Source organism: Nilaparvata lugens, chromosome 11 (assembly GCF_014356525.2).
Source record: "Nilaparvata lugens isolate BPH chromosome 11, ASM1435652v1, whole genome shotgun sequence".
NCBI classification, from domain to species: domain Eukaryota; kingdom Metazoa; phylum Arthropoda; class Insecta; order Hemiptera; family Delphacidae; genus Nilaparvata; species Nilaparvata lugens.
The window spans coordinates 42308407-42331904 of NC_052514.1; the positions used below are offsets into that span (position 1 = coordinate 42308407).

Genomic DNA, 23498 nt, shown 5'->3' on the forward strand with positions numbered 1-23498 from the left:
CTCCTCCCCTTCTGCTCCACAGTCCGTCCTCATTGTCTACTCTTTCCCATCCTCTTTAACACGATATTATCATGTTCTACACCAACTACTGACTGCAGGCTACCTAAATTTATATTTGTATCTCCTCACCATTTATGTCTATTCATGTGTATTTTTTACTTTCCTTGCCCTATTACCATAGGTAAGGGAAGTATTGCTTTCCGAAAAAAATTAAGGTACCCCAATTTCTAATTTCTATACGTTCAAGGTCCCACGAGTCCAAAAAGTGGTTTTGGGTATTGGTCTGTATGTGTGTGTTGTGTGTGTGTGTGTGTGTGTGGTGTGTGTGTGGTGTGTGTGTGTGTGGTGTGTGTGGTGTGTATGAGTGTATGTGCGTCTGGGTGTACACGACATCTCATCTCCCAGGTACGGAATGACTGGAGAATTTGGAACGTAAGGTCCTTACACTATAAGGATTCGACACGAACAATTTCGATCAAATGCAATCCAAGATGGCGGCTAAAATGGCGAAGATGTTGTCAAAAACAGGGTTTTTCGCGATTTTCTCGAAAACGGCTCCAACGATTTTGATCAAATTTAAACCTGGAATAGTCATTTGATAAGCTCTATCAACTGCAACGAGTGCTATATCTGTAAAAGTTTCAGGAGCTTTGCCCCATCTATGCAAAGTTTGATTTTAGATTCTCAATTAACAGCCTTTATATGAAATTTCAATAAAAAATTTCAAGTGTAAAAGATTGAGCATGGAAATCTCTGCAATTAATGTCCAGTAACATTTCCACCTAGAATTGAAAATAAGCTTAAAATCCGAGAAAATGTGATTAATAAATTGCAAACTGTTGGCAACTGTTGGTTCTATCGAATCATTCACTACGAAGAGATAGCAGACCTCGTGTGTTTCCAGCGTTATTGGCCTATCACCAGCTGTCTCATATCTTTGAATAGTAGACTTGAGATGCGCGAGTACACTAGCGTCAGGTGATCAATTCTCTTAACGGCAAGGAAAGTTGTGTGAGTGCACCACACCAGATTTTTATCAGAGAATCTCAATCAAATCGAATCAGTTCTATCAATGCTAAAGATAATGAATTGAATAAAATGAATGAATAATGAATTTATTGCAAAAAAATCATTAAAAATACAATAGGTTTTGGCGTGACTGGGAAAAGAAGCCTTGAGCCCCAGCCACGAGTTCTAAAAATAAGGAATTCATTTTCGAATCTTATAACAGCAGTGCAAATTAAATGATTATATTGATAGATGATAAGAATTATTATATGATAGAATTGGAACCGATTTCGGCATGAAGCTGTGTGATTCTGAATGATTAAATAAATAAATAATTTAAGGATTATGCATTTCATCCATGATCAGGATATGAGTGGACAGGAAAGTAATATAATAATAGTCAAATCTTCACATCACCCTTATCTTATTATCAGGAGTGGCCGTAGTCGAGTGGATTGGATGTTGGCTTTGTAATCCCAGCCGGAGCAAGATATTTTTCTCGGGCCACTCCCGTGTTTCGGATGGACACGTTAAGCTGTCGGTCCCGGCTGCCTAAAAAGCAGTCGTTAGGTCATGTCAGAGGACCTGAAATTGATCAGTTGTGACCTGAAAACTCTGACACCAGACCTGAGCCAGCCAGGTCACACGATATATTATTTTATTATATTATTATCAAATCTCCACATTATGCTATAAAGTGAAAATAAAAGACATTTATCTATGTATCTACCCTGGCTAGACAAAAATATTGCGTGCCGGTTGCACAAAAGCCGGTTAAATTTTAACCGTAATCAATTCCACGAGAGCCAATCAGACAAGCTGTCTTTTCTGATTGGTTCTCGTGAAGTTAATCACAGTTAAAATTCAACCTGTTCTTGTGCAACCGGGTCCAAATTTTACAGAAAAAACAACACATTAAATATTGTGAAGCTCTTCCTGGTGGAGTCACTCACCTCCAAGGATGGACAATACACGTAGTGATTAATGCTGTATTCAAATGCCTCACGTATGTATGGTGAATCTTGTACTGAATCAATGGTGTAGGGGCTATAAATTTTGCAATGCGTGTGTGACGCTGAGTGTACACCAGACTGATTGATTCACTACAAGATTCAATACAATTGTCGGAATCGCGGGAGGCCTAAACGCTCGCTCACCCTTGATTCTTCTAATGACAGATTGTATAATGATGAAATTTTATAAGCAGTGTAGCGATCGCTAAACACTGAATACGGATACCTTAAAATTATTACCTGTGAAGAATGAGCATACAAAATCATACAGGTCGAGCAAAAATCCCGATGTAGGAATTTACGGGACTGCGTCTCTAATAAGTTCTGAAGGATTAAAATACGGTATTTGGACCAAATATCGTTCAGAATATACTTCGAGAACAGAGTCTTGTCGGGTTTTAAGCTCTATTGTAGGAATTTATATGATCTCTGGCTGCATCTGCTGTACAATTGATGTATTCGCTCCTAAGTCGAGGTTGGTAACAGATAAAAGCTGATATATGAGCAGGTAAGGACAAAGAATAAATATCTCGATCTGACCCACTCACTACATCCACTTAGACCTGTTCCAATATCCAGCTTAATTCAATATTCCAATGATCGTATTCGATCGGTTCTTGATGATATAGAACGTATCAGACACAATAATTGACAGGCTTAAGAAATAATCGAACTCAGAAAGCGAATTAACAAAACTGAAATATATTATAATAAAAATATGATCATACAGTGCAGATTCAGAATTGATTTACAGGTTGATAATAATTTAGCATTAACAGAATAGTTAAAAATTTTCTTGTGCTTGCATGATACCATGCGTGATTCGACAGAATTTTACAATTGATAAAATTGAACAGTTTTGAAAAAATAGTGAAAAAATGAATTATAAAATATTTTAAAATTGCTCGGGGTCGTGGTTCAGGCAGCGGAGGATAGCTAATCAACTACAAGTTCTTACAAATTAATATGAATAAATTCTAGGCTCTAAATGCTAAAGCGCTTGTCGGCGTGGCCAATAATTTAACGAAGAAAATTTTATATTTTCTGCACTGAAATATTTTCGAAGCGTAGATTGGGGCCCCTTAAAACTTATAACTCACGTGAATTCCTTGGCGGTCGTGGTTTTCTTCTTTAGATCAAAAATCGTTTGATCGGCGGCAATCCAGGCTTCGGTTTCAGCACGTGGGGAATTTTAATTTAAATATCTCCTTCACCAAATTAATTAAGGGATAATTTACTTTAAGCTTTTAAATTTATCGATTGATGAAAAATAAATTTACAAATAACAAATAGATTGGCCTAAAATATTGGCTCACAAATAGAACATATAAAAATCGAACAAATTTTCACAAATAGGTCTTGGTAACTATAAAAAGAGATCTGAACGGTGAGGATTTCAAAAGGGAAGTGCTGTCTTTTCTCTAAGCTTCTTGGCTAGACCTTCTTCTCAGAATCTCGATGTAATAATTTGCATAAAAATTTGCCATTGGTAGAACGATTGTGACGTAGACGTGACGTCAGTGGCAGGCAGTAGAATATAATTCCTTTAATTACAATAATAATTCAATTTATGTAATTCTTAAAACTGCTTAATCTTCTAGACATAGTTTCTCTCATACAATGTACATGTGCTAGCGTATATGATAAGGCAGGGTGTTGTCTGATAATAGATTAACATGTGTTGCTTTCAAACGATCACCTTTGGTGCTATTCTATGCACTATGATTGGCTTAGGCTTGCCAAAGAGATTTAATTACCATGTGGTTCAGTTGAATTAATCATTAATAAATTAATATTCTTATACAATTTTTATTAGGTTTGAGACTGTTATAATTAATTTCTGCCGTTTTATCAATAATATAATTTCATGCTATGACCTAGTTAGTTACAATAAGACCTGACATATAATATAATTTCTTAAATAATAAATAATTTCAACGATAATACATACATTTTATTTTTTTATTGAAATTCTTGGTCCTTTATTGATAGTTTTATAATTTTAGAGATGGTATTATATCTTACGTGAAGCCAGCATGACATTTGACAATACTTTGAATCAGTCAGCTGCGTTCGAACTGTTTTAAAAACATCTGATCGATAGTAAACAAAGTGTAACCTCAAATTCAATGAGCAATTCGTACATAATTTGTGCTTTATTTGCAAAATAATTATAATTTTATTGAATAATTTTCTAGAAAATATTCGATACAGAACGGTACTCTTATCTAATATACAGTTACTGATAAGTAAGCTTTATCGCTCGGTCGCTAACTATCCTTTAGCAAATTCTTTCATTTTAAAAGGTAATCACAATTTTCTCTTCTCATGAGATCTATTGAAAGATTCATCACACAAAAGCCCCCGGTATTTTAAATAGGTAATTGGGAGACGAGTCGAAACAATGACTATTGAAAATACGATAGAGATTTGTGATGAATACACATTTATCTCCTACTTCTACAAAAACTCCACACTTAACACTAAAAACAATATATCGTGCACTTTTGGCTATCGAGAAATAAATAATGATTGTTCTTTCATTGGATACAATCGAAATACAATAATTAATGAGGTCTCTTTGGATCCTTCATTAAAACAACTCCACAACTTCCATTCACGGGTGGCTTATGAGCAGACCCATAACTATAACAAATATACAAGATTTCACATATTACTCCTTAAGATTCGAACAGTATTTGCAACAAATATAGATTTTCATAATTTTTCATGGTTATTACAGGTTTCGACTCTTTATTCTGGCTTTTACATAAATTGGGTGAGAGTGTGATTTTACTTCGGTGACTTGACAATCGTCTACCGTTTGACTCGAGCAAATTTCTTATCTGCGCTTAGTACGTTGTGTACAAACAGGGTTACACTTGAAATGGTTTTCTTGATTTCTATCAATGCTGGTTACAAATGTTAAGTCTTCAAGATTACATTTATCGATTTGAATTACAATTCATGATCTTTGATGCGACAATAATAAATTTCACATTTTAAGGTAAGAATTTCATTTTCTTTTTAGCTTTTTTAGCAATACATTCATATGACATAGAACATGCGCATTTCGTGCAAATTAACATAAATATATATTTTTTGATTGCGTTTTTTACTTATAATTCCACATTAAATAATAGGTTACATTAATTAATAACGATATTGCTTCGATTCTATTAAAATGACTCTATGATTTCATACACATTGGTTGGTGGGGACGAAGAAAATTATCAAACAGGCTTTGACTCTGAATAGATTTTTCTATCGATTTTGTATTTCGAGGTTAGATTTACACATTTTTTCAAATAAACTTTGTTTATTTTCTTTCCTCCTATTCACTACTAACTTCATGTTATTTCTAATTTACAATTATTTTCCGTGGATACTATAATTCTTGTTTCTATTTTTCAGTTGTGCGGATGGTACTAGGTGATTGTTTCTGTGATGATTGTAGCATGAGGCAGACGGCTTGATCAGGTTGGTAAATTTTTAGAGTTGTTTTGTAGTTTTATTTTCTTCTGTTATTAAAGTTGATTTCGGTTTCTTCATTTGAAGTGATTAATAATATTTCCTTATTGCTGAGATGCGGCGAAGTTTAGGTTATGTTGATTAGGCTGCAGTAGAAAAATGCTAGCTGCAAAGATATGATTCGGTGGGTAGGCTGTGATTATGAAGTGTTTGATAATTGGTGTATTCCACAAATGTAGTTTCTAGTTGATTGGAAAATTATTTCTTCCTTAAGCCCCCATCTAAATTTGATTTCTGATTTGTTTCAAGTTTCCATTCCAATTTGCAACTATCTGTTTTATCAAGCTTTGTTTAAAACGAATGTGCCGGCGAAGTAGGTAGATCTCTTCAGCCAATGTTGTCCTTCTTTGTTTACCGGTGGCATGTAGTTTGATCTTTTTAAACCTGACATGCCGGTGATGTGTGTTGATTCTGGTTGATAGTATTTTTCTTTTCTGCATGCTGGTGTACAGTCTGTTTGATTTCAACCGGACATGACTGCGGTGGTTGTAGGTCCTTCTTGATATTGTTTTCCTTTTTTCTTGTATGCTGGTAGGAAGCTTGATGTACGATTTTAGCCTAACATGACGGCGGTGTGAATGAACTCTAGTAGATGGTTTTCTTCTTTGACGTATTGCAATCCTCCTTGTTTGCTGTTTTGATTCATAGGTTTTTATTTTCAGTTGTGATTTCAATTTGTTGTGGGTTTCTGTTTCATTTCTATTGTTTAGGTGACTATCCTCATGAATGCTGGGTTTATATGTTGCAGGCGCTGTCCTCGGTGGATGGACGGTGATGTGGGCGGTCGGCGGTCCGGGCTGCTCTTCAACGTGGTGGGCAACGTCCTTGGACTCCTGGTGTCCGGCGCGCGGTGGTACGGGCTGTCCCTCTACTTGATGGATGTCGTCCTCGGCTGGCGGGTGATGTCGGCTGGTCCTCTCGGCGTTCTGGGGTGCGGCGCGACTCAGTCCTGACTTCTCGGTAGGTTGGTCTCCCATACATGTGTCACGTTTGCTTGTTGTTTTATGACCTCTCCTTCGAGTGTGTTTACTTCTGCATGCGTGGGTTCAGGCTTGGTCCATATTGACTTCCGTTGCTGACACTTCTCCTCAATTTGCCATCCTAATATCCTGCTTTCTTCCGCTTCCCTCAACTTTTGTTCTGGTTTCTTGAAACTCTGTTCATTGTGTTCCGCATCTGTCGGATTCTTTTAATTGTTCTTATTTGCTCGCTGTTTTTCTAATTAGTTCTTCATTTGCTTGTTTGTGTCTGTAATCATATTGTTTAGTGTTTCATTTATTTGTTTCTTTTCTTCTTTTACTTCTTGGATTTCCTTCTTTAATTCTTCATTTGATCGTGTGATTTCTTCATGTGCATCATTTAATGCTTTCAGGATGATGCTCATCTCTAGCACGGGAAGGGTGGGTATGTAGCCTTCGGTCGGCGGCGGAAACTCTGTGGTGTGAGGTGCAGGCGTCTGGACTTCTGGAACGGTGGTACATGGGCGTTTCTCCCGCGCGACATCTTTCGTCTCTGAAATCGCTGATGTGGCCTCCAGGATGCTGTGTGGACCTTCCATAATTTATTTAATGTTATAACGATGCAAGTGTGTTGAAACGACCGCAAACATGTGAGGTTATGTGAAACGATTATAAGTAAATGATCAAAAAATGGAAATAGTGTGAAAAATTCGTTCAATGAAGAAATACAAAAGTGTGATTCAATAATATGTTCAGTGATGAAGTGAATCAAATTAGCAATATCGTTAACATAAAAATGACAAGAACATACAGGATACACAGTGAACACTTATGCGGTAACGAAGGTACGTCTCTTATAATTTATTATTACTATTATTATGAATATTTTACTTTTATAATTTCTTGCCGCAATTCTATATATAGGGCTAGTATTCTTCGCAAAATTTTATATAAAAGCAGTGATACTCTGCTTGAATTATTCCGCAATATATCCGTGATTTAATTTTACTTCCCTCTTTATGCTTTAAAAACTTTTTAAAAATGTAAATAACTTCAATCCTCTTTTCTGTAAATTTTTATGAATTGTTTCAATATAGACCTAATATTCTTCAAATAATATGACCTTTCTTATGGTATTTCTTATACCTATGACTTATAGTATGACCAATTTTCGAATAACACAATAATAAAATTCTGAGTTCGATTTTTTCTCTAAAAATTCATCAATCGATAAATTTCTTTTCTGTTCAAAAAATTGGGTATGGTACGTCTTGTTATTTTATATAACAGTGAACAGTTAATATTAAATCTGAAGAAATTCACAACCATAATTTTTTTCAAAAATTCTCCCATTGTCAGCGCTATAGTATACTGAGCAACTAAATAATCCTCGTAGTCGATTATCCACCTCTTCAATGCCCCACGTTGGGCGCCAAATCATGTGAAGCTCTTCCTGGTGGAGTCACTCTCACCTCCAAAGGATAGGACAATACACGTAGGGTGATGTAATGCTGTATTCAAATGCCTCACGTATGTATGGTGAATCTTGTACTGAATCAATGGTGTAGGGGCTATAAATTTTGCAATTGCGTGTGTGGACGCTGAGTGTACACCAGACTGATTGATTCACTACAAGATTCAATACAATTGTCGGAATCGCGGGAGGCCTAAACGCTCGCTCACCCTTGATTCTTCTAATGACAGATTGTATAATGATGAAATTTTTATAAGCAGTGTAGCGATCGCTAAACACTGAATACGGATACCTTAAAATTATTACCTGTGAAGAATGAGCATACAAAATCATACAGGTCGAGCAAAAATCCCGATGTAGATAATTTACGGGACTGCGTCTCTAATAAGTTCTGAAGGATTAAAATACGGTAATTGGACCAAATATCGTTCAGAATATACTTCGAGAACAGAGTCTTGTCGGATTTTAAGCTCTATTGTAGGAATTTATATGATCTCTGGCTGCATCTGCTGTACAATTGATGTATTCGCTCCTAAGTCGAGGTTGGTAACAGATAAAAGCTGATATATGAGCAGGTAAGGACAAAGAATAAATATCTCGATCTGACCCCACTCACTACATCCACTTAGACCTGTTCCAATATCCAGCTTAATTCAATTATTCCAATGATCGTATTCGATCGGTTCTTGATGATATAGAACGTATCAGACACAATAATTGACAGGCTTAAGAAATAATCGAACTCAGAAAGCGAATTAACGAAACTGAAATATATTATAATAAAATATATGATCATACAGTGCAGATTCAGAATTTGATTTACAGGTTGATAATAATTTAGCATTAACAGAATAGTTAAAAATTTTCTGGTGCTTGCATGATACCATGCGTGATTCGACAGAATTTTTACAATTGATAAAATTGAACAGTTTTGAAAAAATAGTGAAAAAATGAATTATAAAATATTTTAAAATTGCTCGGGGTCGTGGTTCAGGCAGCAGAGGATAGCTAATTAACTACAAGTTGTTACAAATTTAATAGGAATAAATTCTAGGCTCTTAAATGCTAAAGCGCTTGTCGGCGTGGCCAATAATTTAACGAAGAAAATTTTATATTTTTCTGCACTGAAATATTTTCGAAGCGTAGATTGGGGCCCCTTTTAAAACTTATAACTCACGTGAAATTCCTTGGTGGTCGTGGTTTTCTTCTTTAGATCAAAAATCGTTTGATCGGCGGCAATCCAGGCTTCGGTTTCAGCACGTGTGGAATTTTAATTTAAATATCTCCTTCACCAAATTAATTAAGGGATAATTTACTTTAAGCTTTTAAATTTATCGATTGATGAAAAATAAATTTACAAATAACAAACAGATTGGCCTAAAATATTGGCTCACAAATGGAACATATAAAAATCGAACAAGAAATTTTCACAAATAGGTCTTGGTAACTATAAAAAGAGATCTGAACAGTGAGGATTTCAAAAGGGAAGTGCTGTCTTTTCTCTCGGCTTCTTGGCTAGACCTTTCTTCTCAGAATCTCGATGTAATAAATTTGCATAAAAATTCGTCATTGGTAGAACGATTGTGACGTAAACGTGACGTCAGTGGCAGGCAGTAGAATATAATTCCTTTAATTACAATAATAATTCAATTTAGGTAATTCTTAAAACTGCTTAATCTTCTAGACATAGTTTCTCTCATACAATGTACATGTGCTAGCGTAAATGATAAGACAGGGTTGTTGTCTGATAATAGATTAACATGTGTTGCTTTCAAACGATCACCTTCTTGGTGCTATTTCTATGCACTATGATTGGCTTAGGCTTGCCAAAGAGATTAATTACCATGTGGTTCAGTTGAATTAAATCATTAATAAATTAATATTCTTGTACAATTTTTATTAGGTTTGAGACTGTTATAATTAATTTCTGCCGTTTTATCAATAATATAATTTCATGCTATGACCTAGTTAGTTACAATAAGACCTGATATATAATATAATTTCTTAAATAATAAATAATTTCAACGATAATACATACATTTTATTTTTTTATTTGAAATTCTTGGTCCTTTATTGATAGTTTTATAATTTTTAGAGATGGTATTATATCTTACGTGAAGCCAGCATGACATTTGACAATACTTTGAATCAGTCAGCTGCGTTCGAACTGTTTTTAAAAACATCTGATCGATAGTAAACAAAGTGTAACCTCAAATTCAATGAGCAATTCGTACATAATTTGTGCTTTATTTGCAAAATAATTATAATTTTATTGAATAATTTTCTAGAAAATATTCGGTACAGAACGGTACTCTTATCTAATATACAGTTACCTGATAAGTAAGCTTTTTTTTTCAATTTTTTTTCAATTAATTTTATTAAAAACACACAAAACAAGACAAAACAAAATTACAAAGATTTACGAAACAAATAAAACACAATAAAATGTTACAAATATAAAAAACCATGGGCTTAGTGTTTGGGTGTGTTGGAGAAGAGAAAAAAGAGAGGAAGATACCTAGCCAACTATGGTTTCCCATGTAATAGGCAGGCAAAGAAGAGAAGAGAAGTAATGAGGAAAAAAGGAAGGGAGAAATGGGGGAAGGAAGAAAACAGAGGAATAGGTACTTAAAATAAAGGTAAGCGAGTCCACTGAAAAATGAAAAAACTAATGAAAAAAAAAAAAAAATGCTGGAGCAGAAATCTCGAGTCATATATCTAAATGGAAGAAGAAATTACTGTATGTCCAGTTTTTTATATCCAGTTTAATTTTTCCGCTGATCTTATTGTCCATGAGAAAGTGATTCGGAATGAGGTTTATTATTTTAGTACCTATGTAAATTAATTGCCTCCTTATACATTCAATATTAGTGTTATAGGTTACATATTTGTTAGCAGTGGCCCTTAGATTATAATAATTAAGAGTAGAGTTTATTGTGAGAGGAAAATCGGATCTATATTTTATTAAGTACTCAATTACGGTTTTTATGTATAATTGACGTATAGTCATGACCTCAAAATCACTAAAAACCATATCCGTTGGATAGAGCCTGGGTTTGTTTAATATAGTTTTAATTATCAGTTTTTGTGCTACAAATAATTCAGCAATATGACAGTTGAAACAGCCTCCCCAAACAACTATGCCATACTGCAGAATTGACTTGACTAGAGCATGATACATCATTTTCAGGTGGTTCTTATTAAGAATTCTGTTAACTTGGTAAAATTTAAAGGATAAATATCTAATTTTTCTACATATGTATTTAATATGAACATCCCATTTAAGGTTTTCATCAATTATAATTCCCAAATACTTAGTATTATTGACTTTTTTAATGGTGGGACAATCACAATTACCCAAGTTTAAATTGCACTGAGAATGGAGTCTCAAATCTTGATTCTCGTTAGGCTGCCCTACTCTATTTGCAGAGAAAGTAATGTAATTAGTTTTTTCAATATTTAAACTTAAGGTATTCTTATCTAACCACTTCTTAATTAAAAGCATATTATTTTCAGCTATAGTATGAACTTCATTCCATGAATTTCCGTGAAAAATAGCTGCAGTATCATCTGCAAAGGATATCACAGTTGAGTTTAGAAGTCTTAAATTTAAAAAGTCATTTACATAGAGTATGAAAAGGATGGGAGAAAGTACAGTACCTTGAGGAAGACCATAAGAAGTTAAGTTAGTTACACTAGATTGATCATTTATGGTTAGGGACTGGGTTCTATTACTCAGATAGCTTTTGAACAATTTAAGCGAGACTCCTCTGAAACCATAGGACTCTAGTTTATTGAACAAAGTATTATGAGGTATTGTATCAAAAGCTTTGCGTATATCCAGGAAGACCGCAATAGTTTTCTTATTGGAGTTTATTTTATCAGATAAAGTATTGATGAATTTTATTAGAGCGTCAGATGTACTTTTACTATTTTGGAAACCGAATTGGTTCTTGTTGATTATTTTGTTAAGATTCAAGAAAGAAACAACTCTTGACTTTATTAGTTTCTCCATTATTTTAGCAAGGTTGCTGATAAGACTAATCGGTCTATAATTACAGGGATTAGTCGGGTCACCTTGTTTGAATAGAGGTTTTATTTTGGCTGATTTGAGGTGCTCGGGAAAATATCCCTCCTCAAAGCATCTATTAAAAATGAAAGCGAGAGGTTGAGATATAAAATTGGCTATTTTCTTCAGCGTAATATTACCTAGACCATCAATACCAGGACTGCAGTTGTTCTTTAGATTTTTAATAGTTGCCTCAACTTCAACTGGGCACGTTGGTCTCATAAAAAACGTATTATCGATCTGTATTGCAGGAAATCGATCACCAGTATTATCAGGGATATTGATAGTTTGAGCTTGTAATTTACCCACATTTGTGAAATAATTGTTGAGGGAGTGAGCATCAAGTTCAGTACTCTTTTCCTTGATACTGGCCTCACCTATAACCTCGTTTATGCACTTCCACAACTTCATGCTGTTGTTATTACAATTTTCAATTTTCCCTTTATAGTAGACTTCCTTTGCATGATTTATGATCTTATTCAAACCATTACGATAAGCCTTATATTCATTCTTTAAGATATTGTTATTAGGATCTCTTCTGAGTCTAGAATGCATTTTGTCCCGCGTGATTATTGATCTTATGATGCCTTCAGATATCCAGGGCTTCAGGGGACGAAGTCTGTTAGGTATCACTTTTACCTTCTTGCATTGATTGATGAGACTGGTCAAACGATCGACAAATTTATCCATAATAGTGTCAATGCTTCCATTCACGGTATAGATTTCTCCCCAATCTTCATTCCTTATGCGTTCCAATAGTGCATGATAGTTGGTTCTAGTTAATGTGTTTATCAATACGTTTCTATTATCCTTATTGATAGGGACCTTCACCAAGTTCAGTACAACCGCGTAGTGGTCAGTTATGGTTGTCCTAAATATACTCCTTTAGTGAACATAGAATGGTTGCCTGAATTTTTATAAAAAATGTGGTCAATGCAAGAATTTGTTGTGGTTGTTACTCGGGTATCACCATTTATGTAAGACTTATAGCCATTACTATTGAAAATATGCAGATAATCTTGAACAGGAACACTAGTTGAATGTGTATTTATATTCATGTCTCCCGCCACACATACATTTATTCCATTAGGAATTTTACTGATTTCATTACTCAGACTATTAAGAAAATTATCAATATTTTGATTACTTGGTGATCTATAAACCCCAATCACCTTCACAATAAAATCATCAATTCTTAAGTCAGCACTAACTACATTGGCATCAGAGATATCGAGTGAAACTTCATTGAATCCTATGCAATCTTTTATGTACATGCATAATCCATCACATTTATTCTGTTTAGTGTACTTATTTATTGCCGTATATCCAGGAATGTTGAAAATGAACGGCATATCTGCAGTCAACCAGGTCTCAGTTAATATTATAATGTGAATATCAGTTTTCAATTCATTGAGGCAGCAAATAAACTGATCGAAATTAGCATTCAAACTACGTATATTCATAGACATAATATTGAAACACTCAGCATCTTTATTTCTGTCCTCGTGAAAGTGATAGTTCAAATAATCGTCGATTACATCTGTTTCATTTTCTGTTTCTAAAATATTAAGAACCTCTTCAGTGTCACTCATAACTTATATCATCAGGTCCACTTCTCTTTTCCTTGTTCCATTCAACAAGCCCCTCACTATCTATGAATTTAAGTTTTTTAATTAGTTTGTCCACAGCATCATCTACCAGACTGGTTGTTAAATACCTGAAAGTTTCAGTGTGTCTAGACAAGGCAACAATCGCATGGGGCATGCTGTTATAGATTTCATTCTCCTTGTACTTAATTCTGATTAGAATAACATTTTTATGAGTTAGCCCTTGTGCTTCGTGGATTGTGTGAAGTGCAACATCCTCTCTCCACTTTATAGTATCACCCACCATAAGTTTTTCTTCTTGGGTGAATGTTAATATCAAAGTGTCGGGTTGTATCAGATGGTATTCCCCATTTCTGTAAGTAGGCAGAATTGAGATAGCTCTTTCATTAAGCGTCGTAATATTTTCATAGACAGTGGAAAGGACAAAACAAACATCGATAGGACATCTACGAGTTACCGTTTGTTTTGTAAAAGGTTCGCAGAATTCTGAAATTTTATGCCATCTTGTGGCATAATTACTTCTCTCAATGTAGGGTATTTGGTTTGCGTCACCAACTACAATTATTTCTGAGGCCTTACTCAAGTTAGCAATAAAACCGATGTAACCCGCATGCATAAGTAGAGCTTCATCAATAAAAACTCTATTGTATGTTTTATTCTGATTATGATTTATTATATATGAGCCAACTGTCCTGTAATCAAGCTTAAGACGATTACAATGTTTTCGACCATACCTTTCAATGACAGTTTCACGGATTGCTTTAATACCTGCCCGTGTTTGAGTGAGTACTAGATCCTTGCCAGGCTCATGATGCGAGACTATAAAGTAAGATTTACCACAGCCGGGAACACCGTCATACCACTTTATTTTAGGAAGTTTACACTCATGAAGAGTTATTCTATTTATAGTTTTTATTAATTCGCTATTCAGCATAAGTGTAGTATTACGTGTGACTAAAACATATCGTTCTTTAGTAGAGAATTTTAAAGTATCCTCTTGAAATTCTACGTAACTTCCACCCTGCTCCAAGCAATATCCCATTCGGTATTTAGAGTTTGTTTTGAATAGGAATCTTTTCAAATTATTATCATAGATGTTCATATTGTTATTCAGGACGCTTATTAGTTCATCACCTGATATTGACATGTTTCTATGCGTGATCCTAAGAAGAATATTTTTATATATTTTAGCATTTTCGTTATCAGTGTTTTGAAGTAGGGTCCGTAATTCAATCATAGAGTTTATGAAGCTTCACGTTTATTATTACCTTCAAAGAATCCTACAGGGTACTCAACTCCCGGACTATCAGATAGCTTAGGTATATTAAGAAAATTAATTTCACAATAACCTCGATAATAAAAAATAAACTTCAAATCTCTAGCTCCTATGACAGTACTCAAGAGTTCAGTGGCAGGAATATCAAAATAAGTTTCACCAGATTGTTAAAAGAATCAATTCCTATAATCAAAGGGTAATTGAATTTACTCCAATCATTTATTCTATTCAAAAGATCAATAAGTACCCCATTTTCACCATCATTTAATATGAAAATAGGAATGTTTTTATCAGAAAACAAAACTCTTATACAATTAGAATCTCGTAACACATTCAGGCGATTCCATTCTTCAAGAGAGAAATATTTTTTATTTCTAAGCAGAGAGAGTCCTTTGGATGTTTTAATACTATTTCCTATTTTTGTAAAAGATATCATAACATCAACCCTCTCACCAAAATTATAAACCAGACTTATCTTACTTTTATCAGTATTAGTTGTTACGCAGAAACTACAATTTTGTTAAGGATGGAATTTAAAGTAATCATTTTGTGTTGGGTTGATTGCTTGATTTTACTATCACTATTATTTTTATCTATCCTCAGTATATTGAATATTTTTCTTTCAGATTCCATAATCAGTTCTATCAATTATTTGTTGTAACGCTTTTTGATAGGAAGGGCACTCTCTGTCACCTACTTTGTGATCGAAAGCTTTTTTATCATTGCGGCAATTTAAACATGAGGGCTTTTTGTCTCTATTAGGGCACTCTTTAACATCATGTCCTGTAGTGGAACAGTGAGCACAGGTGTTTTGTGCTTGAGTGCAATGCTTACTGATATGTCCAATTTTTTGGCACTTGAAGCAACGAGAGACGGCAACATAGTCTCCAACTCGGCACACCCTCCAATCAATACCAATCCGCGATTTGTTAATAAATTCTTTTCTTAATTCACCAGTGCACTCCACTACCCAGTGCACGGTGTTTTTGTTTTTCGGTCCTATTTTAAAAATCGGCCTAAAGTTTTTCAAGAAATTTTCCCTACTCAGTGACGATGACTCGAGATTCTCTCATACACATCGTTTGCCAATTCAGCAGCAGTTATATCTGCAGCGACGTGATACAGAATATTCTTGGCAATTTGGATTGTGGCTCGCTTACCTTTATGTTTGGATGTTGCAGGACCTTATCACCCAAAACATTTTCCTTATTGGCCCTTGGGTGAAGCACCAACAGCACACCCCCACCACGGACATCAACAGCTTTTTTAATGTTCAAATTTTGTTCACGGGTGATGTTCTTCTTTATTGTTTCTCGAATTTTTCCGCTTTGTTCCTTTTCCGTTCCATTTATTTTTGCTGGCTTCAGGATGATCACATTCTCCTTGGGCGACAGCTTCTTGGTCCGGGGCGGAGACTCCCTGGCTGCAGCAGTGGAGGCGGCACTCGATAATGTAGAAGGTGCGGTCCTCTTCTTTGGCAGTTGCACGGCCTCAGCAAATGAGATCGGCTTGTTGTGGCTTTTTGCAACTTCACTTGCTAGTTTATTCACACTCTGCTCCAGAGTGTGAATTTTTCCAAACATTTCCGCGTTGTTATCTTGTATATGTGCTTAACGTCTATTCTTTCGATACTTATGTTAAGTTCATTGCACACATTTAAAAACGAATCATAGTCCTCTCTGGATACTTTCTTTTTCAAGAAAATTTCACTCCCCCATTTCAGAAATTTCTTTGTGTTTTATAATTTTAAGAGAACGTACCTCGAAACGTATTCCGCTATCGTTTTTACTTTTCGGTGGCAATTCGGGAGGCATATTCATTTCATCCTTTTCCTCCTCTTCCTCGTATTCTAGCTGCGCGGATGGTGGTAGTTTTGTTGGCGTATTTATTGGCGAATGGATCATCTTAAGGCTGATAGATCCAAAACACCATAATTTATTGATAGTTTGATAATTGTTTTTTTAAAGAAACAGAACCTAATTTTTAAAGAGAGCAATGTTCAAACGAAAAATTTGGTGACACACTTTTCACTCAGAAAAAAAAACGTTGAGTAGTTTTCACTGTGAAAAACTGCTGACTGGACTGCTGGTTGTTGACAGTTGGTGTTGACACAACTTGTTCCACTTTCACTACTAATACTACTCTACACTAATTATTCGCTACGATCTGCACTCTACGGAGGTCTGATTACGACTGACATTACTTCATCTTTATCGCTCGGTCGCTAACTATTCCTTTAGCAAATTCTTTCATTTTAAAAGGTAATCACAATTTTCTCTCTTCTCATGAGCTCTATTTGAAAGATTCATCACAATATGGAGAATACTTAAAATTAATAAATCTCCTATTACGAAACCAATACCATTGTGAAAGTTCATCAATGAGTTGTAAATCAAATAATATAACCCACATGAGATAATGTTGTCTTGAATATTCATGAGGCACTGTAATGACAAGGGTGTAGTGCCTTTATAATAGCAAACTCGCCTAATCTATTCTCGGCTAAAGATGCTATTGTTTCATGCAGCTATTAAATATTCATCAAGAGAGACCCCGGCTCGTTTTGGGCGATTGAAGCTGCAACAAAATTCACGTTAATCTGTCACAATTGATTGAATGATAACCATTGATGTAATCTATAAGGAATTCGGACAGTATAGATTGAAAGTCTCACTGGAAAGTAAATAGGATAGGAATAATAATTAAAAAGTGGCTTCCGAACTTGTGTGGTCCTGTCAATCTAACTCCCATTCTTATATAGAGTGGGATTTATTTTAAACAGTCAGCATTCCCAAATAGATGGCTTTAATGCCTCCCATGCAATGGATGCTGATAATAGTTATGTGAATGTACTCCAATATATGCACTTTATGCAGCAAAGAATCTCAGCTTCAGCATTAGGAAAAGCATCTTCAGCATCTGATGAAAATCATACTTTTTTACTTTCCTTGCCCTATTACCATAGGTAAGGAAAGTATTGCTTTCCGAAATAAATTAAGGTACCCCAATTTCTAAATTTCTATACGTTTCAAGGTCCCCTGAGCCCAAAAAAAGTGGTTTTCGGGTATGAGTGTGTGCGCGTGTGTGTGTGTGTGTGTGTGGGGGGGGTGTGTGTGTGTGTGTGTGTGTGTATGAGTGTATGTGCATCTGTGTACACGATATCTCATCTCTCAATCAACGGAATGGCTTGAAATTTGGAACTTAAGGTCCTTACAATATAAGGATCCGACACGAACAATTTCGATCAAATTCAATTTAAGATTGCAGATAAAATAGCGAAAATGTTGTCAAAAACAATGTTTTTCGCGATTTTCTCGAAAACGGCTTCAACGATTTTGATCAAATTCATACCTAAAATAGTCATTGATAAGCTCTATCAACTGCGCCAAGTCTCATATCTGTAAAAATTTCAGGAGCTCCACCCACCAATGCAAAGTTTGATTTTGGATTCCCAATTATCAGGCTTTAGATACAATTTAAACAAATAATTGCTAGTGGAAAAGATTGAGCATAAGAATCTCTACAATTAATGAGTCGTAACATTTTCACCTGAAATCCAAAATAAGCTCGAAATCCGAGAAAATGTTATTATTTCAATTGCAAACTGTTGGCAACTGTTGATTCTATTAAATCATTCACTATGAAGAGATAGCAGACTTCGTGTGTCTCCAGCGTTATTGTCATATCACCAGCTGGCTTGGATCTTTGAATAGTAGACTTGAGATGCGCGGGAACACTAGCGTCAGGTGATAAATTTTCATAACGGCAAGGAAAGTTGTATGAGTGCGCCACACCAGATTAATTCTGATTAATATCTAATTATTATCTTCTAAAACCGTGTCCACACTAAACAAATGTTCGACAAACATGTTTGTTGGGCAAATTTTATTATGTTTGACAAACAATGTTTGCCCGTGGCCAGTGTGAACGCTTCACCAATCAAAATATTTGTGAGTGAGGAGAATAGGTTTTAAGTTTCACAGCTGTCTTACAGCTGTCAACACTGGAATGTTTGGAGAAACAGTAATTTTTTGTTTGACAAACAATGATTGTCTAATATTTTTGTCCTTGAGCTCCTCAACAAACATGTTTGTCGAACATTTGTTTAATGTGGACACGGTTTTAGAAGATAATAATTAGATATTAATTAGAAGAAAGTCTGATTTTCATCAAAAACAAAACTGATTTGTTACGTCAGTTTCATTATAATAAAAATAATATATTCGTATGACTTTTATTGTTGGGTAGTTCTTGACTGTATTCCCACGACGTCTGAGTTATTCATCAATATAATTATCATAAGCAGTCAATGGGCCTTGAAACAGTTTTATCGAAATAATCAACGCTAGGAAGCATTATTTTCATTATATTTAAAAGAATATAATTATCAATATTGTACAAAAGAATAGGAGCTCACAAGACTGATCTCTGATCGTGAGCTTGTGTTTTAAAACACTCACGGAAGAATAACAATAGAGTTTATTCTGATACAGTCTTAAAATAGAAATCGTTCAAGTCATTTTTGAGAAAATTGTGATAGAAATTTAACAAAATTCATCTTTCTCAGGAATATTACGGAGCTCCTGCAATTTTCCCAGAAATGAGACTCATGTCAGTTGATAGGGCTTATGAATAGCTATCTAGGGTATAAATTTGAAGAAAATCGTTAGAGCCGTTTTCGAGAAAACCGTGAAAAATATGGGTTTTTAGCCATTATCCGCCATTTTGAATTGAATTTTATTGAATTTCTTTTTGTCGGATCCTCATGGTATAAGGACCTTAAGTTCAAAATTTCAAGTCAATCGGTTGATTAGGAATGGAGTTATCGTATTCACAGACACACACACACACACCCACACACACACACACACACCCACACACACCCACACACACACACACACACACACACACACACATACCAACACCCAAAAATCATGCTTTTGGACTCAGGGGACCTTGAAACGTATAGAAAACATGAAATTAGGGTACTTTAAATTTTTTTGAAAGCAATACTTTCCTTACCTATGGTAATAGGGCAAGGAAAGTAAAAATCAATGTAAGCATAGATAGGAATCGTCAACGTTGTCCTATCTCTCTTTACTGCAATATAACGTGGATAACATCAATAATAATATTATAACGAAGATAGCACAGCTATCGAAAATTTCCGACTATAATGTGAGCTTCTAAGTGTTTTTTATCTATCTATGTCGGGTGTTTCCTGTTTTAGTTAATATTAAGATATGTTGAAGGTGCGTACAGATATACGCGCCGCGAACATGAGCAATTCACTTTTAATCGGCTGATTATATCTGTATATTTACAGAAACGGTAAGATACAAATATAAAAAGCTTGACATCAGCTAATTAAAAGTGAATTGCTCATGTTCGCGGCGCGTAAATCTGTACGCACTTTCAAGGTATGGATATTTAACGTATCCATAATCAAAGCTATAAGGTAGAAAACGATTAATTTATTAACACTTTAAATCACACTAGTTCGATAGTCGATGCTACTACTTATTCGAGGATCGATATTTAACAGTCGATGTTCTACAGTCGATAGTCGACATTCCACAGTGCCATTTAAAGCAAGTAGTAAGTGGTGGTGTCAGACATTTATGCAAATGTAAATTCCAGAGTATAAATGGAGCATACAGCTTCCCTGCAGTGTGCAGTGTACAAGATCGATCGTCTTGTTGCTGAACGTCTGTTCTGTTGCGAAAATGTTTGAAGAAGAGGAAGAAGAAAAAGAAGAAGAAGAAGAAGAAGAAGAAGAAGAAGAAGAAGAAGAAGAAGAAGAAGAAGAAGAAGAAGAAGAAGAAGAAGAAGAAGAAGGAGAAGAAGAAGAAGAATTAGCAAGAGCGAGGGTGTAGTGCAGAAAAGCCAGCGGGAGTTCCTTGGTGATATCCTATTTAGCAAAATGGCCGATTAGTTATCATTACAGGTCACCAACTTTACCTGGGATTACGAACGTGGTTGTCTAGTTTCTTCCAATGCATGTTTGCTTTGGAGTCAACTTTTTCCAGACTAGGAATCTCGTCGCACCAAGGTTAAAAGAATTAGGGATAGAGAGACTAAGGCTAAGGAAGAGTCATGGCATTCAATAACAACGTAACAACTTCGAGTCATTTATTTTTTGAGACTATCATTCCAAAAAAATAATATTGTTAATCAATATTCAAATTCACAACATATTCTACTATCAATGTAGGAAATAAAAGATGGAAATCAACCAGTTTATAGAGAAAAACATGAGAGATGTATCAAATTGCGAAGATGAGTGAAATTGACAAATGATAGAGAGAAAAGGGGATTGGAAATTAAGAAAGCGTAGAGCTTGGAAAATATTAAACACTCGGCAAAGAAGGGTAAGGAGTGGATGATTGGTGTATTATTAGTTATTTGTGCAACTAGTGCGCAAAGTGACAGTTTGCTGCACCGAAAGAAACGTTTGCGCCCGAGCCGTAGGCGAGGGCGGAATGGCTTTTTGAGTGCAGCAGAGGAACTTTGCTCATGTATTTCACATTAAACTTTTTCCTACAGTTACCATTGAATATGAGGAGTGGTTGATTATGGGTAAAATGGAGGCTGAAATCCATCATAAGTTTGTCTGTAGGTCTATAATTTTGTTATTAATAACAACTTTAATTTAGTTTAAACTTGATAATCCAATTGAAAATTAATAATCGACAATTCATTCAAATTAAAAATTAAATTAATCCAATTAATTTGAAAATTTGAATAATTTTGAGTGAATCTTAATTTCTAAATAATCTTCCAACCAATCAATTTATGAATGAAAGAAATATTTTTGAAATAATGAATAATTAATAATATTCAAAATGTATATTTAATAAGTTCTCATTTTATTTATTTGAAAATCAGAAAAAAATATAGATAGAACAAATTCGCATTCAAAATACACGCCAACAATGTCAACAGCTGATTGGGATGGCTGTAAGATAATACACAAGGTATAAAGAGTACGCAAAGTAAAACTTTGCGCACTAGAGCGGAAAAGTGATTCTTTGCGTTTTGTAATCAGTGCAGGAATGGTCACTTTTCAAGGTAACTGTAGGAAAAAATATTATGATCATAGTTGATAGAAGAGAAGGAGGAATAGAAACTGATGATTGAGTTAAATAGAACAACAAATAATAATAAAGGGAAGTGAAAGAAAGATGATGATTGTGTAGAAAGAGACAAGCGAAGGAGAACACTATCGTGAAAGATGTTGTGAAGTGAGAAGAAGGAAGAATGAAATAAAAGAGACTAGAGCTCTTAATAAATCGGCCGCAAGGTTTTCTAGCGACTTGAGCAATGAAAAATTACCATCTCCAATGTTTATCCAGTGATAACCAGCACAGAAAATAATTCGACCGCTAGATTTTAAAAGGCCTTTGAAATTGCCGGCCGTAAATACTTGATCCTTTATCAATCTTCAGTCTAAAAGTTGATAAAATCTGCACAAGTCGTTAGTCTATCTTGAATTAATGCCTGCACTCTCCATTTGAACTGGAAATCTCCTTGAATGAAACAGGTAACGTAATACCTTACAAACAAAACTCAGGTTATTATAATTATTCAGCTTTTAGGTAAAACCTGATAGTGTTGATCTGTGATAGGGTATCAATGATTATCAAAAATAAATAATAATTTAACCGACATGCTTCGTAATTTTGAAAGAATATACGAGGTTATTTTTTAATAAATTTAATAGGACACGGTTTTTCGTTGTTTTATGTATCTGATTATTATCTGTCTCTTCATATGTTAGAGTTGAAAAACAAACTTAGAATAATGCACTATGAATTACACACTATTATCATGATCTCACCAATATCATAGAGAAATAATAGCGTAAGTAGATACCCCATGGTATAGGACGTTTATGTCGCAACTTTTACTGTTATCTCAAGCCGATAGTCAACGTAGTTCTTTCCCGTGAAGCTGTGTGACGCTCGTAGTCTCTCATACTGTGCCGTTCATACACTCTCACCCCAACAAAACAGTAAAAATCGCCAATAATCGACAGTAATCGGCTTGAGATAACAGTAAAAGTTGCAACATAAACGCCCTATACCATGGGATATCCACTTACGCTATTTTTTCTCTATGCCAATATCTTGTAAGATTCGACTCAGTTATCTTTATGAGGCTCCAGTTTCAATGCATCATTAACAAATGAAAGATTTTTATTGATGGAAGGTTAACTAATGTGTCAAGTATCAACATTCGGACATAAATACGAGGTTAAAAAAATTTATCAATTTATTTGAATATCAACTATTAGGCTATCACTCTCTCTATCATCGATAATGTCTCTGTTGATATTATTCAGTATAACGAATTATATTTAACTATAATCATTCAGTCTATGAAGCATTAACTAATGACATCAATACAGGAATAATATCAAGCTCGGATAAGATTGAATTGAGATGAGACATTATCTAGAATCCAAGGACTTGACGGGATTCGAACCCAGGACTGTTTCGTTCATCATAATTGGCCATCGTAGTTCGTAAAGACTTTAAATAGGAACTTTATCTATTCAT

At 34.7% G+C, this 23498-nt stretch overlaps 1 protein-coding gene across 1 annotated transcript in view; it reads right to left on the reverse strand.

Annotated features, from left to right (window-relative positions):
* Positions 1-16520, reverse strand: part of LOC120353490 — a 45148-nt gene extending 28628 nt beyond the window's left edge. The window contains exon 1 of the mRNA XM_039437311.1: positions 16098-16520. Within this exon, the coding sequence (XP_039293245.1) occupies positions 16098-16520 (423 nt within the window). The remainder of the gene's footprint in view (positions 1-16097) is intronic.
* Positions 16521-23498: the final 6978 nt, after the last annotated feature.